The 12409-nt window shown below is 56.6% G+C and overlaps 1 protein-coding gene across 4 annotated transcripts in view; it reads right to left on the bottom strand.

Moving 5' to 3' along the window:
• Positions 1-193: 193 nt before the first annotated feature.
• NOL4L (nucleolar protein 4 like) overlaps positions 194-12409 on the bottom strand; it is a 63937-nt gene continuing 51721 nt past the window's right edge. For all 4 annotated transcript variants that reach the window (XM_038158690.1, XM_038158693.1, XM_038158691.1 and 1 more), the window contains 6 exons: positions 9810-10081; positions 9241-9426; positions 8969-9160; positions 8759-8881; positions 8112-8313; positions 194-5310 (listed from right to left, as the gene is read on the bottom strand). In XM_038158690.1, coding sequence (XP_038014618.1) covers positions 5111-5310; positions 8112-8313; positions 8759-8881; positions 8969-9160; positions 9241-9426; positions 9810-10081 — 1175 coding nt within the window. In that variant the 3' untranslated portion in view covers positions 194-5110. The remainder of the gene's footprint in view (positions 5311-8111; positions 8314-8758; positions 8882-8968; positions 9161-9240; positions 9427-9809; positions 10082-12409) is intronic.

The following is a 12409-nucleotide window of genomic DNA, read 5'->3' as shown; positions in this document are numbered from 1 at the left end:
GGATCCTCCTGGCCTTGCTCCCGGCTGCAGCCGCAGCAAATCCCGGGAAGGGGCAGCCCACCCCTCTGCCCAGCCAGCATCCCCACACCCCTGGGCAGCTGCATTTCCACGGAAGCTGCAAACCCTTGGACCCTCTGGGTCTCCTGATGATCAAACCAGGAGATGGTATCTATACAGCGCTTGAAGAGGAACATTTATGGATGCAAAGGTTTATTATACTTAGTGAATAAAGCTGATAACGAAAAATCAGTATTTTCCATGAGGGAGAACTTCGCACAAACTTCAATGAAAACTTTTTTTCTTCTTTTTTCTTATTTTTTTTCTCACAAAAACCAGACACTTCACAAAATTAATTTTGTCAAAATATAAGTTAAGCATAAAACTGGTGCCTTGCCCCCTTTGTGAGTGCTGCCACTGCTCTCTCTGGTACCCACGCTGTCTGTTACGGAATGGAAAGCACAGCTTATGTCAACAGGAATGAGAGATGGTTTGGTTTGGTTTTTTTTTTTTTTTCTTCTTTTTAACACCTAAATTTAGATCCCGCTCTGGTGACTGATGGCACCAACCTCTCGCACAGGGCCTGGGGCGAGGGGCAGCCAGCGGGGCTCGACAGTGGAGGAGAAAGCCCTTTTTGTTATACAGTGTTTATTAAGTAGATTCAGTCTTATATATGATATACAGATTCAAAAGAAAAAAAAAAAAGGATTCCACATACTTATGAAATCAGTGCATTTAGCAAGTAATACCATGGAGATAACAGCTCGATTAACAGCTCATTGGTCTTTGTTAAGTGAGGGGACAGGGAGTTGGCCTGTGCTAATCATTCCACAAACAGAACAGAATTAAGTTGCATCACATATATAATAGACACACATTCTAAGAATTAAAATATTAAGCCACATTTACTGGAAAAATCCACAGTATATAACACAAATAACTCTTATCAAGCTCGTTGAGGAGGAAGTGCTCATCTGCTTAAGAGCCACATGAAGTTGCATAGGTGCCTATCTGCAAAAATATCATTTCCAAAGGAATCAATTGATTAAGCAATAAAGTGTCACCTTAGAAGCTGGATTAAGTGCCATACGCTTTCTATCCGAGCCCTCGGGAAAGCAGCAGCTTCCCAAAGAGCCTCTTCTGCCTCGCTGGGAGCCTCCCGCGGGACCGCGCTCCCACCTCCGCGCCAAGCCAGAGCCGGCTCGGGCGAGCTCACCCCCTTCCCTAAAATTCCCAATTCTGCTCAGGAGTGTTCTCCCCCTGCTCCCCTGCATCAGCTGCACCCTACGGGCAGCACCGCCCGTGTGGGAGGAGGAGGAGGAGGATGGGGAGGCAGCAGCACTGCCCAGATCTGGTGCTTCAGAGCCGCGGATCAGCTCCCGACTGGAACTGCAGCCGATCCGTAAAACTACCGGGGGAAAATAAAATACAAGAGCTTGTGCAAAACCCAGAACTGCTGAAAGGGCGCGTGGGTTTGGTGGGTGTCCCTGGGCGGGCGCGTGGCGCTGGGTGGGTGAGGCTGTGGCTGGGATAAGCAGACGAACTGGGTGAGGGGCAGCTTCCTCTTCAACAGCAGGTCTGGCAGAACACACGGGGTCGGGAGTTCTGTACATGTAAACAGTACACTTTCACTGAGTCCAAAATTAGGAGCAAAAATACAAAGGTTCACATTGGTCTTAGGTAGATACAGGCGAAGAACTGAGCTGTGCAGCTCCGAAACAACCGAACAAAAGTTTCTAAAGCACCACTAAATTATATAAAAATCAGACCATGGACGGATTGTAGTTGGTGTCTGGTGAAATACTATGCTACCTTGTAAAAAGTTTTACAAAAAATTACAAATCAAAAGTATATTAACCCTCTGAGTTCAAAGCAGCATTTTTTTTTTTTTTCCATGAACTGGTACTAAATCCGACGGCCGCTCCGGGAGGGAAGTGGCCCTTGGGATCGGGGAGGTACGAGTTACATCTGCTCACAACCCCGGGAACGCTCTCCCATAGAGAAACAGCATCATGGGAACTGCACATCCAGGGCAGGATGGGTGTGTTGAAATAAAATAAAATTTAAAAAAAAAAATCTCATTTTTTCGACCAGTGATCCGCTTTTCTCAACCAAACCCAAGACCATCCAGACCATTTGCTAACCCAGCATACTCCTTCCACCTCTCAGATATCTGGAAAGCCGGTGTATTCTGCTCCTGCTTGTTCCTTCTTGTTGAGAACCTGGACTAGCAATTCCTGACCCCGTCCTGCCCAGTGAGAGCGCAGGAATGTGGCTGTGAACAGTCCTGGAGCACAGGGAGCCACGGTGGAGCACGGAGCAGCTGCAGAGCATGGAGATGCTCATGGAGCTCATGCCAAAGGAACCAGAACGCTGTGGCTCACCAAAAAAAAAAAAGAAAAAAAAAAGAAAAAAAAAGAAAAAAAATAAGGGGAAAGAAAAATAAAAAGATCCCTGACAGAAATTCGGAGTCAATCCCGTTTGTTTTACAACTTGTCCCAGATGTGGCTGTCACCAGGGCTTTGGGAATCTGAGTCTGTACCATTCAGCTGCAGGTTATGAACATCAGGTGCTGGGACAGGGTGGTGTTGGGCACCCTCCTTCACGACATGGCCTCGGTGTCCTCTACAGCAGTTTTGACCACGTGTGAGAGCTCCTGAACTTCCACATGTGCCGAGACAGGTTCAGAGGTGATCAGGAATGACTTGGATAAATAAAACTTAACCCAACTGTGGTTGTTGGTGGTCTGTCCATGTGCCCCCGGGTTACCTCTGTTTCAGTACAAACTGATGGCAAACTTATGGCTAAAGGTTCCTCTGCCTCTGCCGAGGAGGGAGGCACCGGCGTGGGTGGGAGGCCACGGAGAGGGAGAATCCCGGGACAGCGATTGTCTCTGCCTCTCCTGCCTGAACGGTAAGACTTTCACAAATGGCTGCGGTTACAGATTTTGTCAAAGGTTTGTTACTTCATGGTATTCACACAAAAATAAATATTTACATAAATTCCAAGTATGGGAGGATGCAGTGGACAAACCAAGCAGGCTTCTGAAGTGCTGGGGAAAGCGTTAAGTCTGAGCCCTGGCTGGGGGCTGGCATCCCCGGGGCCCCCTCCCCACGCTCTGCTGTGGCGGGCAGGGGGGGACCGGTGTGGCCACGATGCTCCTGGGGCCAGCATCGGGTCAGGTCTAAGAGCCACCATCACCTCGTCTCTGCACTGACCCCTCAGCTGCACCCTGTGGCGAGGGGCTGGGTCCCTTTTCTCCAAATGCTACGGAAAGTTTAAGGTTTGGGGAAAACAGTCAATGCGATGGTTGATCCCTTCTGCTGTGGGGCCAGGCACACCCGGCCTCAGGAGCCAGCAGCTTTTTCTGTTCTGAGACTAAGAGCAGGGTAAAGTTTTGTTTTTCTTCCAGTGTGTGGAGCATCACGGGGTAGAGAGGGTACAGGGGAACTGCCCGGGCCCACTCCCGGCCGGACCAGCTGCTGCTCAAGCCTGTGCCACCAGCGCTGGCCCCTGGAGCAGCAGCCCCCGGCCGCCGGCTCTGGGTGGCCAAAAAATAAGATAAAAACTGGCTCCAAACCAAGAAAGTTCCTACCTACAAAACAGCTTTACACTTATCAAATTTCTATCTCATGGTGTGGACTTCAGCCAAGTGGGGGGGCTGCGGGGGACAGGGAGCAGAGGGACCCTCGCTGGTCTCTGCACAGCTCCAGAGCACGTTGCATTGCTGGGCTGGGCTCAGCACCCCTGGCCGGAGCGAGGTCCCTGGGTTAGCAGCACTGGCAGTAGGTATTGCACTGAGCAAAACGAAGTGCATCGTTGTGAGGGGGTGGAAACAGGGCAGAATGGTCACTGGACTACGGTTCTTCCACACTTTGGGAACTGTGGGCTTGTTCCAGGACTGTGAGCAGGGAGGGGGAAGGATCCTGGGCCCCGGAGAGGACTTAGTCAGTTCTGCTGCTCGATGCTGCCCGTCTCTCCCGCAGGAGCGGGCGGTCACCACTCCAGCCCACCTCTGGGGCGAGCCCTGGGGCTGCCCTGCCTCCCAGCCCGCGGCCCCGGGCGCTTCATCCCCGCTCCCGGGCTGGCTGCAGACGGAGCGGAGCGCACGGCCGGGCAGCAGGACCCAGCCGGAGGTTCCAGCCTCCTCGGCACGATCCCCGTGTCTGCAACACTCACCCACCCCCAGGACCGGCGCTGCCAGTCCTGGAAGAAGCCCACAATGGAGTGTGAGGTAGAGTACGGATGGTGACCGCACGACAGTGTTTCTCAGGCATCTCCTTCCTTTCTTCCTTCCTTCTCTTATCTGCAATGACTTTAATGAGTGCGAGATGTCCTTCCAGCCGGAGGTCTGCTGAGCTTGCCGAGTCTCTGCGGGAGGTTCAGACCCCACTGCTGCTACGGGACCTCTTAGAACAAAGGCCCAAGCAGGACGCTTGCGCTGCTGTTCAGCTCCCACCTACGCTCACTGGAGGCTGAGCAGCCTCGATGTCAAGGGCTGGATGGCAAACTTGCTCCCTGTGGGACAAGGGTTCACCAGAGAAACAGGCAGAGCTGCCTGGAAATTAGTGTAGTGATATGGAATGTGTTATTTCACAGGAATAAATTCCTTCTGATCAGACAGACAAAAAACTGGCAATCTGTACAAACTCAAAAGAATCCATTTTCAGAAAAATAAATTACTAAGGGGAGAGGAGGGTCCATTTCTCAATAAATATGTGATTCAGCTCACCTAAGACTTGGAAATTATCCAGGGATGGGAATCTAACATTTGGGTCCACAAAGGTTATTCTAAATACATCTGCAGCCCCAAACCTCCCCAGGCTCCCTTCTGCCCTTCACAGTCCCACATCCTTCCAAGCTGCAGGGTTGGCTTCTGGTCGGCCGGAGGCACGGGGTGTTGGTACGGTTCCAAAACGTGTCCTTGTGCCTGAAGTCCCAGGTGCTCGGAGTGTAAAAGAAAACAGGTCTTTTGGATCCCACCTTCTAAAACTACATGTGCCCACCACGTGGCAGGAGGACGATGGCGATCCTGAGCAGGACACCGCCGGGAGCCTCTTTCTAGCAGGTATAAATTGTCTTGTCGACCGAGGAGCGATGCAGACACGGGGAGTCAGTTCTGCTGTAAAATGAGGTTTTCCAGTTCGTCTGCAGAGCGGAGCAGGAACGCCGCCGACTCCCGGTATCCGGCGATGAGCTGCCGCACGGCGCTGATCTCCGTGGGGCTGAGCTGCGCCGCCTGCATGCCCCGGCTGGTGCTGTTGGACGGGGCTGTGCTGGAGGCCCCACCTTTCATGCTGAGGTCGGTCGGACCTGCCAAGGAAAAGTGAGAGGGAAGCTCAGGCACAGCAACCTTCCCCATGCTCAGCCTTTTGTGATTCCAGACCTCTGCAGTACTTGGAAGGTCCCCACAGTGCCAGGGTAACGTGAGGAGCTCCTGCTCCCACAGACACCAGAGCAGCCACTCACTGCCTCTGCAACAGGAACACAGCTCCAGAGGAGCCCACAGAGATGCTGCAAAGGTTGGAGCACCTCTGCTAGGGGGACAGGCTGAGGGAATTGGGGTTCTTCAGCCTGGAGAAGAGAAGGCTCTGGGGAGATCTCAGAGCTCCTTTCAGTACCTAAAGGGGCTCCAAGAGAGCTGGAGAGGGACTTTGGACAAGGGCATGGAAAGACAGAACAAGGGGCAACGGCTTCAACCTCACAGAGGGCAGGCTTAGATGGGATACTGGGAAGAAATTCTTCCCTGTGAGATTGGTGAGTTGCTGGCACAGGGTGCCCAGAGAAGCTGAGGCTGCCCCATCCCTGGAAGCGTTCAAGGCCAAGTTGGACAGGGCTCAGAGCAATCTGCTCTAGTGGAAAGTGTCCCTGCCTGTGGCAGGGGGTTGGAGTGAAGTCAGCTTCAAGGCTTCTTCCAAACCAAACAATTCTGCAATTCTATAAAGAGGTCTCAGAGCCAATATGATAAAAATCCCATCCTGCAGCCTGGCTCACAGCTCTGTGAAGAGAGGGTCTGCTGGGAGGTAAGCCAGCTCCTGTTGGCACCTGCAACATCAAAATCACCTTCAAGGTTCTGGTTTTCCCTCTGCATACAGGGAGTAACATCCCACATGGGCGGTGCTTCCCTGGTTTATATTGATGAGTGACCCCAGAAAGTAAAGGCAGGGGAAAAGGTGGACTTAGCTTCGTGTTGGACTAAGTAAGAGAAGCAAAACAAAGGGCATGAAACACAGAATTGGAAATGAGGAGAGAAGTGCCAAGAGATGTACTAGAGATGTGATAGTAGTCAGGGAGAGGAGGCTGCTGAGGCTGCAGCCTGGAGGGAAGGAGAAGACACTGAACTAATCCCTGGGCTGTGAGCTGAAGTGCTGCAGGCGGATGGAGCAGTAGGGGATGCTGGAGAAAGGCTTTGGGACGGCCGAGCCCCTGCTGGGTGGCCTCACACAGCCATGGGACACCAGGGACAAGGAACAAGGACTGGGTGTTGTGGCTGTTTGCAAACCAGGATGGGAGAGTTCAGCTGCCCTGACTCCAGGTGGGTGGCACTGGTGATGGTGGCAGGGAGGGAAGCTCGTTGCCCCAGGCAGAATGGAAAGCATTCAAGGAAAGCAATGCTGGAGCTGCGGGAGGAGCAGCACCAGCAGAAGTGTTCCATGCCAAGAGAACCAGAGCTTCAAAGCGGGGGAGGAGGAGGAGAAGGAGGAGGAGGAGGAGAAGAAGGAGGAGGCTCTCATGCGAAAGCAATTTCACTGGGCAGAAAAGGCAGCAGTAAACTGAGCCTGAGCTTGTTTCCCGTCTCACCAGGGGGGAAGGAGATGGGAGCAGGGATGTGGGCTTGAGCAAGAATTGCCTGAGGTGGGGGATGGAGGGTGAAGACACTTCTGGGCAGCAAAGCCCTGCGGGGCCTCTGCTCAGAGGGAGGAGAAGACGCAGCTCCTTGCAGAGTGCTCTTCCCTCTGAAGGACTGGGCAAGAGCTTGGGAAAAAGACAACTGCAAAACAGAGGTTTAAAAATCCCCTAGAAAGAAAGAAGGAGAGGTGCTGCTGAGTGCTGTACCCAGGGCCTGTTTGCTTCTCCAGGACCTTCCTGCATGTTCACTGTCTCACATGTAGGAGCCAAAGGAGGTGCCTGGCAGTGGGGCTGGGTGGCTGTGCTGTTCTGGGGAGGAACCATTGCTGTGAGGATTAGGTCTCAGCAGCTGGAGGCCAGGACAGGATCTTTATTCAGGGTTAAGAAGCATTAGGAAGGGATGATAAGAGTTAATCCCAGACAGGCATCTCTCAGGCCTCCGGAAATCACATCCTTCCAAATCCTGGCTCCCGTCGGGGTGGGCTGGGGCAGGAGCCCAGAGCGCACCAGGACAGGCAATGGCAACCCAGGGATTGCAGAAGGACTGGACAAGGACTGGCAAGGGATCCAGCCCCTCCTGCTACTTCTGCAGGACAGAGCCAGAGGGAGCACTTGGTGTCCCACACCTCTTGCACCAGGTGTGGGCGAGTCAGCAGGTACCTCAGAGCCTTCCTGTGCGCCCTGCTCCAGGATACTCTGCTCTGTTCACTTGCTCCTAATCTCAAGCTCTGCCTACGCTCTCCTTCCACCTTCCAGCCCTGCAGCATCAGTCCTGTTTTCTCAGCTCTTCCCAAGCAGTCCCCAGCCCCTCAGAGCCCTCCTGAGCTGTGGCTGTGCCCCCCACCCTCTCCCCATCCCCGAGAGCAGAATGGTTCATACCAGCAGGAGATCAGGGCAGCGATAGGCGCCCGCCCCTGTTAATAATTAACAGAGAATCTGGTACGAATTCTCCTTTTTTTTTAAGTGACACTCCTTCCCTCCACCAGTGCCACCCAAACCGTCCTCTCAAGTGCAGTTCAACAATTAACCACCTGCTGATGACGTGAGCAGAGCCACCAGACGGAAGGGACAAGAGGGGATTTCGGAGCAGCTCTGTGCAGCGGTAGGAGAGGTGATGCCAGGACTGGGAGCTCTGTGGGAGCAGCCCCTGCCTCTCCTCCAGCAACCAGCTCAACCCCACAGCGGGGGATGCCAGGAGCCCCCGGTGCACTGGGGCAGAGGTGATGCCAGGGTGGGCTCCCCGTGCCCCTGGCACAGCCACTCACCATTACTGTGGTTGCCCGTCTGGAGGGATGCGGGGGGCTGCAGGCTGCCCCCCAGGGACCCGTAGCCACGGTAGCTGTAGTTCAGGCTTCCATTGATGTAGACTGGGTCTTGGGAGTAAGATGAAGCTGGCAGTGAGTAGGAGGAGTGGGTGATGGCTGTGGAGTCTCTGGAGTGCTGCTTGTCTAGAGCGATCGGTTCATCCTGCACAGGGGAAACACAGACCTACTCCAGCGAGGAGCCTGGCTGTCCTGTGGCTGCACTGTGCCCAATCCAAGCCAGCATTCCCATCCCCATTGCCTGGTGCCCTGCAGCTGCAGTGTGCCCAATCCAAACCAGCATTCCTATCCCCATTGCCTGGTGCCCTGCAGCTGCAGTGTGCCCAACCCAAACCAGCATTCCCATCCCCATTGCCTGGTGCCCTGCAGCTGCAGTGTGCCCAATCCAAACCAGCATTGCCATCCCCACTGCCTGGTGCCCTGCAGCTGCAGTGTGCCCAACCCAAACCAGCATTCCCATCCCCACTGGCCTCAGGACACAGCACAGGGCTCTGTTCTGCAGCCCCTCAGACTTTCAGAAAGACTTTTGACACCACCACAGGACACTGCCAGTTCTGTTCCCCGCCCATCTCCGGCTGCCAGCACTGTACCTGGGAGGTCTGGTAGATCTCCAGCCGCATCCTCTTGGCTGCTTTCCGCGTTTCGCTCTCGCAGGCGGCGGCCAGGATGTTCTCTGCCATGGCTGAGGTCAGGTGAGGCGGCGTGGGCCTGGTCTGCAGGGACACAAGCAGAGAGGATGCTCAGGGATGTGCTGCTCTGGGCACTGGGACTAAGGGCAGGGCACTGGGGTGGCCACTCACCATCTCCATCCCGTTCTTCTTCATGCGACGGCAGGACTTGAGGTAGGTGCGGATGCGCTTGCGCGCCCGCTCCTGGAACTCGGGGAACTGCCGGCTGCAGGACTCGATGATGGCCTGGATCTTCTCCTTGGGCTGCTTGGAGATAGGAACCATCCTGTCCAGGTTCTCGTCCACAAAAAGGCGCACGAACATCTGCAAATAGAGAAGACAGGTGGTGAGAACCCTGAGATGGAAGGCAGGCGGGCTCACCCTCCCTGTGGAGCTCTCCTTACATTGAAGGCCTTTAGCCTCTCCGGGTCCATCCCCTCTGAGTCATTGATCTTATCATTGTCTTCGTGGTCATCGTGGTCATCGTCATCTTCATCAGCTGTGGGGGCCCTGCCGACAGTCAGGTCCTCGGGGCAGCCGCTCACCTCTGTCTTGATGGAGTCATAGCTGCCAGAGCTGTATGGCGGGGACTGAGAGGAGACAGGAATTACTACCAGCAGCTCTCACCTCATGCACCTACCCTTTCTCCTTGTCTTGCTAAGTCTGACCCCTCCTCTGCAACCCAGGGAAATGAACCCATGGCCACGTGTGTCACCTCCTGCCTGCATTGGGCAGGGGGGAGCATGGTGGCCTCAGCAAGCCTGTGATGACCCGGTGGTCCCATGACAGCTCTGGCTGGTGGGGCCATGGCTCTGCCTGATCCTGTGGGAAACACTGGAAGAGCCAGCACGAATGGGCTCCATGTCACATGGTGGCTGTGGCACAGCTGGTCAGGAGTGAGGTGAGCCCACTGCAGTGCCCAGCTGGGGCATGGGGCGTGTCCCTGGCTCTCCCAGAGCATCCCAAGCCGTACCTCTGCTGTGGTCTTCACCCCGTACTTCACCCTGCTGCGCAGCCCATCAGCACTGCAGCTGTCAGACTGGTAGGAAGGGGTGATGTGGGCAGGCGTGAGCTTGTCGCAGAGGTTGATGGGCTGGTCGTCAGCAGAGGCGGTGAAGTCCATGGGGGCTGCGGTGCCATTGCCGTTCATTTCGGGGAAGGCGCTGTCGCCCTGCGTGCTGCTGGAGGTGGAGGGGTTCAGGGTGGAGGAGCCATTCCCGCTGCAGCTCTCTGACGAGGAGTCATCTGCAAGGCAGGATGTGCGTCACCCCCTTGGCACCCTATGACCACCTTCTCGAAGTTGCTCTGGGCTCACTTGGTGGCTGAGTTGCCACTGGGAGCCAGGCTGGCACTGCTGCACTTTGGGCCCTGGGATGCAGCAGATGCTGGTGTCCATGCCTGCAAGGCCATTGTCACAGGGATCCACTCCCTCATCCCTCAAAGCACACCAGGTGCTGCCGTGCCCCATGCCCGAGCCACCCATCCCTCCGCAGGTGACAGTCCCCACGCCTCCGCCCTTGGCCATGGTGCCTGGGCTTGAATAAGAACTTTGGAATTTGGTCCTTTTCAGTTTCTGTTTGCATTGCAGGGAGGAGAAAGGGGCACTGCCTCTCCCTGCCAGGTCCCCTGCCATCCTCCTGGCCCAGTTTGGGGCTGGGTGCAATGGAAAGTGACAAGTTCCAGCACTGGTGGTTAAGGGACATGCAGTTCTGCAGAGTGCTGGGCCACGGGGATGATACACGAGGACAGGCTCACTTGGGTGGGAAAACCCTGAATCCATGGTGCCTGGAAGCAGCATTAGGAGCTCTGCTCATAGCTGGCACCACCCAGCAAGGCTCCTCCTTGGCCTGCTGCTGCAGGGAGGGGACAGGGGCTGCAGGATGTCCTTCCTGTCTCACTCAAAGCCCAAGTGACCTACACCCTACATGGGCATTCCTGTTCCCAGTGTCCACATGCCCTAGAGCCATCCCCACAGCACACGCAAGGCCTTTTCCCCACCACACAAACAGGTCAGGGCCCTGGCAACGGCAGTGCCACACACACCCAGCGCACAGATCTTGGCCGCATTCACACCCCTGCCCCGGCACCATCCCCCTGCCTGTGCCTGCTCCCACCACAGCGGCTCCCAAAGAACAGTCCAGCAGTGGCAGAGAGCCCAGCACCGCCTGCACCCACTCTGCCTGCACCTGGCCAGGGAGCCCAGCCCTGGGGCCAGGCACGACATTTCAAACTGCTCAGCCCGTTCCCTTCCCTCCCCCTCGCCGCAGTAAATCCTTTATTTCATTAGGTGCCTCTGCGAGAGGGAAAGGGCGAAGCACGTGGGAGCCGCTTCCTGCGCCAGCGTGCGCCGGGCGGTGAACAAAGAAGCTGTCGGCAGTGTGGAGCAGATGGCCGTCCCCGCGCCCGGCCCGGCCACCGTGGGACAATGGGCCGGGGCCGTGGGGCGGCCGCAGCCCCGCGCCGATGGCTCCCGGCACACGGGTGCCAGGTCCAAAGGTGTGCAAGCGCAGGGCGGCAGGATGGTGCCCAGCTGCTGCCATCCACCCTCCTCCTCCTCCTCCCCCTGCCAGCACCTGCGAGAAACTTTCCTGTGAGGCTGGGCGAGTGCTGCGGTGACCCTGCGGTGGCCCAGGACTTTGTATCCCTTAAAATAAACACACTTGAGGACGCTCGGGCATCCCGGCCGACCGCGGGGCCGGCCGGGGCTGCCGCCGCGTGTCCCCAGTCACCCCGCCACGGGCGCCAGCGCTCGCTGCCCGGCCTCGCGCCTGCGCCAAGGCGGCTCCTGGCCCCATGAGCCCCTAAATTAAAAGGTCCCTACTGGAGCTCCCCGCTCAGCAGAGCTCCCTCCCCCTCCTTTCCCTTGCGCTGATCCACTTATTCGTCTGAGCGATGACCAGAGCTGACCTAATCCCGGGGTGGTGTTTATGTGCCGGGTGCTCCGGGCCCGTGGCAGGCGTCACCCGCCCCACCACGGGGCTGGGTCCTGGCAAAAACCCTTGGTGCCAGCTCTCTGTGCCAGGGAGTGCGGGGCTCCAGAGGGGCTCAGCAGCCAGCACTCATCCAGGGGCACCTTCCAAGCCATCTCTCTAAAACGAGCTCCAGTCTCCTGTCCCAGTGTTTCCACTGGTGGGGCTGCAGTGGGCGGCTGCATCCCAGACCACATCCAGAGGTTCCTGCTGCATCTGGAGGGGCAGGGTGTTGGGAGCACTGCCACCTCCTGCCCCCAGGCACTGGTGTGGTGCTGAGTCCCCCAGGGTTTTGCTGTCCCTCGGCACGGGTGCAGGAGCCACCCTGGCTTGGCTGTGGCCCCAGCAGGAGCGGGCAGGTGGCCGGGGGCACAGAGGCCTCCCTGCCCAGGATGGCGGCTGTCCCTCCCCCAGCACTGCTCTCTGCGCCAGGGGAGATGGGGCTCCCAGAGGGAGGCTCCAGTCTCATCCAGCGATGCCTCTTGGAAGGATTAAGGAGAATTATTCCCATGCACGGAGGCACGAGCTGTAGGCCAGGCCCCGCCATCGGCCCGGGCACAGCCACAGCAACAGCGCTGGGCCAATCGGCGCCATGGCCAGGATG

Source organism: Motacilla alba, chromosome 20 (assembly GCF_015832195.1).
Source record: "Motacilla alba alba isolate MOTALB_02 chromosome 20, Motacilla_alba_V1.0_pri, whole genome shotgun sequence".
NCBI lineage: Eukaryota > Metazoa > Chordata > Aves > Passeriformes > Motacillidae > Motacilla > Motacilla alba.
The sequence above is the reverse complement of the archived record's forward strand: the minus strand, read 5'-3'. Positions and strand labels throughout refer to the sequence as shown.